Source organism: Mandrillus leucophaeus, unplaced genomic scaffold (assembly GCF_000951045.1).
Source record: "Mandrillus leucophaeus isolate KB7577 unplaced genomic scaffold, Mleu.le_1.0 Scaffold1402, whole genome shotgun sequence".
Classification (NCBI taxonomy): Eukaryota; Metazoa; Chordata; class Mammalia; order Primates; family Cercopithecidae; genus Mandrillus; species Mandrillus leucophaeus.
The window spans coordinates 29566-33376 of record NW_012101369.1 but is presented as its reverse complement, the minus strand read 5'-3'; the positions used below and the strand labels follow the sequence as shown (position 1 = coordinate 33376).

Sequence of the window (3811 nt, the reverse complement as noted above, 5' to 3'; positions counted from 1 at the left end):
GGATCACGAGGTCATGAGATCGAGACCATCCTGGCTAACAGGGTGAAACCCCGTCTCTACTTAAAAAATACAAAGAAATTAGCCAGGCGTGATGGCGGGCGCCTGCAGTCCCAGCTACTAGGGAGGCTGAGGCAAGGGAATGGCGTGAACCCGGGAGGCGGAGCTTGCAGTGAGCCAAGATCGCACCACTGCACTCCAGCCTGGGCGACAAAGCGAGACTCTGTCTCAAAAAAAAAAAGATGGATCCAGTTGCAAAGTCCCAAGTGCCATAAAATCCTTGATCACGACCAGAGGGCCAGACCTCAAATGGGCACAAGACTGGATGAGCAGAGATGAGAGGTTTACATTCAGGGCTACACAAATGGAACTGGAGGTTTCATTAGCACCCTGGGGCAGGCGGGTCCCACCACTTACCGAGTGCCATGGTTCTTCTCGAAGTACGCGGCACGCAGCCACACACTCTTCTTGCTGGGAAACACCTGCAGGGCGTAGGCGTAGATGGCTCGTGCACACTCCAGGGCATTGTGGGCTACACACTAGAGCAGAGAGACAAACATGAGAATGGGAAACCCAGCGCTGGCCACAGAGCAAGTGGCCTGATGCCCTCCCCAGCCTCATACGATTCTCAATGATGACATCCGCTAGAAGGTGTACCACGGTGTTTTATCTAATTAGAACCACAATCCAGGCCAGGTGCCGTGGCTCACGCCTGTAATCCCAGCACTTTTGGAGGCCGAGGTGGGCGGATCATCTGAAGTTGGGAGTTCGAGACCAGTCTGACCTACATGGTGAAACCCCATCTCTACTAAAAATACAAAAATTAGCCCGACGTGGTGGCATGCACCTGTAATCCCAGCTATTCGGCAGTCTTGAGGCAGGAGATTCGCTTGAACCCGGAAGGCAAAGGTTGCAGTGAGCCGAGATCACACCACTACACTCCAGCCTAGGTGAGAGTGACACTCTGTCCTATCACCAGAAAAAAAGTAGAACCACAATCCAGGACTGGGAAACCACACTTCTGGGCACAGAAAACACTGTAGTTCTTACTCCAGCATTACAAGCACTTTGAAAAACAGCTGTCTTACTCCAGTGTATGTGAAAGAGACAAACCTGAGGATGAGGAAAAGAACACTGGAAGAGGAGCACATGGGTTTGCCTGCTGGTTTCTTGGCCAGCGAGAGGCGCATGAGTAACTAGCTGCAGGTGATGGAGGTGTGCACACACACGCATACACAGGGCTGTGGCCGAGGCATATGTACGTGTGCACGCACACTCACGCATGGGACTGTGGCTGAGGCATATGCATGCGTGCACGCACACACACAGGGCTGTGGCCGAGGCATATGTACGTGTGCACCCACACTCACGCATGGGACTGTGGCCGAGGCATATGTACGTGTGCACGCACACTCACACATGGGACTGTGGCTGAGGCATATGCATGCGTGCACGCACACACACAGGGCTGTGGCCGAGGCATATATACGTGTGCACCCACACACATGCACGGGGCTGTGGCCAAGGCATATGTACGTGTGCACGCAGAGAGACGCGCACACACACACACACAGGGCTGTGGCCGAAGCATATGCATGCGTGCACGCACACACACGCACAGGACTGTGGCTGAGGCATATGCACATATGCCACGCATACACGCACACACGGGGCTGGGGCCCAGGCATATGTACGTGTGCACGCACACACACGCACACACACGGGTTGTAACTGCAGATCGAACATATATATTTTTTAAATCAGGTGTAGTAGCCAGGCACAGTGGCTCACGCCTGTAATCCCAGCACCCTGGGAGGCCAAGCCAGGTGGATCACCTGATGTCAGGAGTTCGAGATCAGCCTGACCAACATGGTGAAACCCTGTCTCTACTAAAAATACAAAAATTAGCTGGGCATGGTGGCGTGTGCCTGTAATCCCAGCTGCTTGGAAGGCTGAGGCATGAAAACTGTTTGAACCCGGGAGGCGGAGGTTGCAGTGTGCCAAGATTGTGTCATTGCACTCCAGCCTGGGTGACAGAGCGAGACCTTGTCTCAAAAAAAAAAAAATTAGGTATAGTATATATTTACCATGATAAAAAGTTACATTCATTAGAAACCTGTAAAAGACAAGTGAATACAAAGAGAAAAACCCATCCACTCCAACAGAACTACAGTAAACACAATTCTATTTTCTTCAGGCCTTTTTTCCCCTATACTCAAGAATGACTTTATCTCTTGGCATCAACAACAAAAGATAACAAAAGAGCCAGTCGCCATGTGCAGTGCTAAAGCATCTGGGGGTTCGTCTGACCGGCAGTCATGACACCTGGAGACTCACTGGGCCGGGTGCAGACACCCGTTCCTACTCAGCCTCACACGGGGACAAGTCACCGTCCTCTGCGCCCTGCAGATGCTAAAACGATTTTTCTTTTTTAAGACAGTCTCGCTTTATCGCCCAGGCTGGAGGGCAGTGGTGTGATCTCGGCTCCCTGAAACCTCCACCTCCTGGGTTCAAGTGATTCTCCTGCCTCGGCCTCCCGAGTAGCTGGGATTACAGGCGCCGCCACCACACCCAGCTAATTTCTGTATTTTTAGTAGAGACGAGGTTTCACCATGTTGGCCAGGATGGTCTGGAACTCCTAATCTCAAGTGATCCACCCACCTCAGCCTCCCAAAAGTGCTGGGATTCCAGGCAGGAGCCACCGTGCCCGGCCGCAGAAAGGATTCTTGTACCAAGAACAAGTTTGTTGCTGAAGGTGAGTGAGAGGCCCCCAGAAAGTGGGTCAGGAACAAGATTTTGCAACTGTGAACACGACAGTGGGGAAGATCTGGACGGGCAGCTCACAGCTGTCCAAGTCCCACACGGGGCACCCAAGACACTTCCCTGAGGAACAGCTGTGTTCTGGAGGGAGGGACAACCGGGAGCCTCCCAGTGCGAAGGACGCCCAGCATGAAAATGGGCAAGGAGAAACAAAAGGAGGGGGATGTCACTGAGATTTCTTCACTCAGACCTGCTGCCTCCCAGGTCACATGGCTTCAGTCTGACTCCACCAGCACAGAAACCAGCAAGGGCCCTGCCTCGGGCACTGTGTCCTGACCAGGAGCATCTGAGGGGGTCAGGGAGGGTGCCAGTGAGGGTCAGGCCCTGGATAGAGCACTCTGGTCTATGCCCTTCTGTGATTTCTGATCCAAGTCCTGAGGGTTGGTGACAAAGCATTTCAGACTCTCCACTGCCTCCTCTGACCTTCACAAGCAACCCGAGAGTGGCCTGAACACCCACAGGGTCAAGTGATGCCATGCCCAGGGCCCTGGTATCCGGGACGGAAGCAGCACTATAGCTCACTTCCGGGCACAGAAACACTGTCCGCCGTACCCCAGCACGACGAGCACTTTGAAAAACAACTGTGCTTACTCCAGTGTATGTGAAGGAGACGACAAAATGAGAAGAGAAAATCAGGCTGGGAGCAGTGGCTCACACCTGTAATCCCAGCACTTTGGGAGGCTGAGGCAAGTGGATGGTCTGAGGTCAGGAGTTCCAGACCAGCCTGGCCAACATGGCGAAACCTCGTCTCTATAAAAAATACAAAAATTAGCCGGCTGTGGTGGCAGACGCCTGTAGTCCCAGCTACTCAGGAGGCTGAGGCAAGAGAATTGCTTGAACCCCTGAACTGGGAGGTGGAGGTTGCAGTGAGCCAAGATTGCGCCATCGGACTCCAGCCTGGGCGACAGAGTGAAGACTCCATCTTAAAAAAAACAAAAACAGGCCGGGTGCGGTGGCTCAAGCCTGTAATCCCAGCACTTTGGGAGGCCGAGGC

General features: G+C 53.3%; 1 protein-coding gene across 1 annotated transcript in view; it reads right to left on the bottom strand.

Moving 5' to 3' along the window:
* The window catches only part of LOC105535022 (pre-mRNA-processing factor 6), a gene marked incomplete at its 5' end in the record, with an annotated part of 44773 nt that overhangs the window by 11554 nt on the left and 29408 nt on the right, over window positions 1-3811 (bottom strand). Inside the window, one exon of the mRNA XM_011973976.1 lies at window positions 415-536. Within this exon, the coding sequence (XP_011829366.1) occupies window positions 415-536 (122 nt within the window). The remainder of the gene's footprint in view (window positions 1-414; window positions 537-3811) is intronic.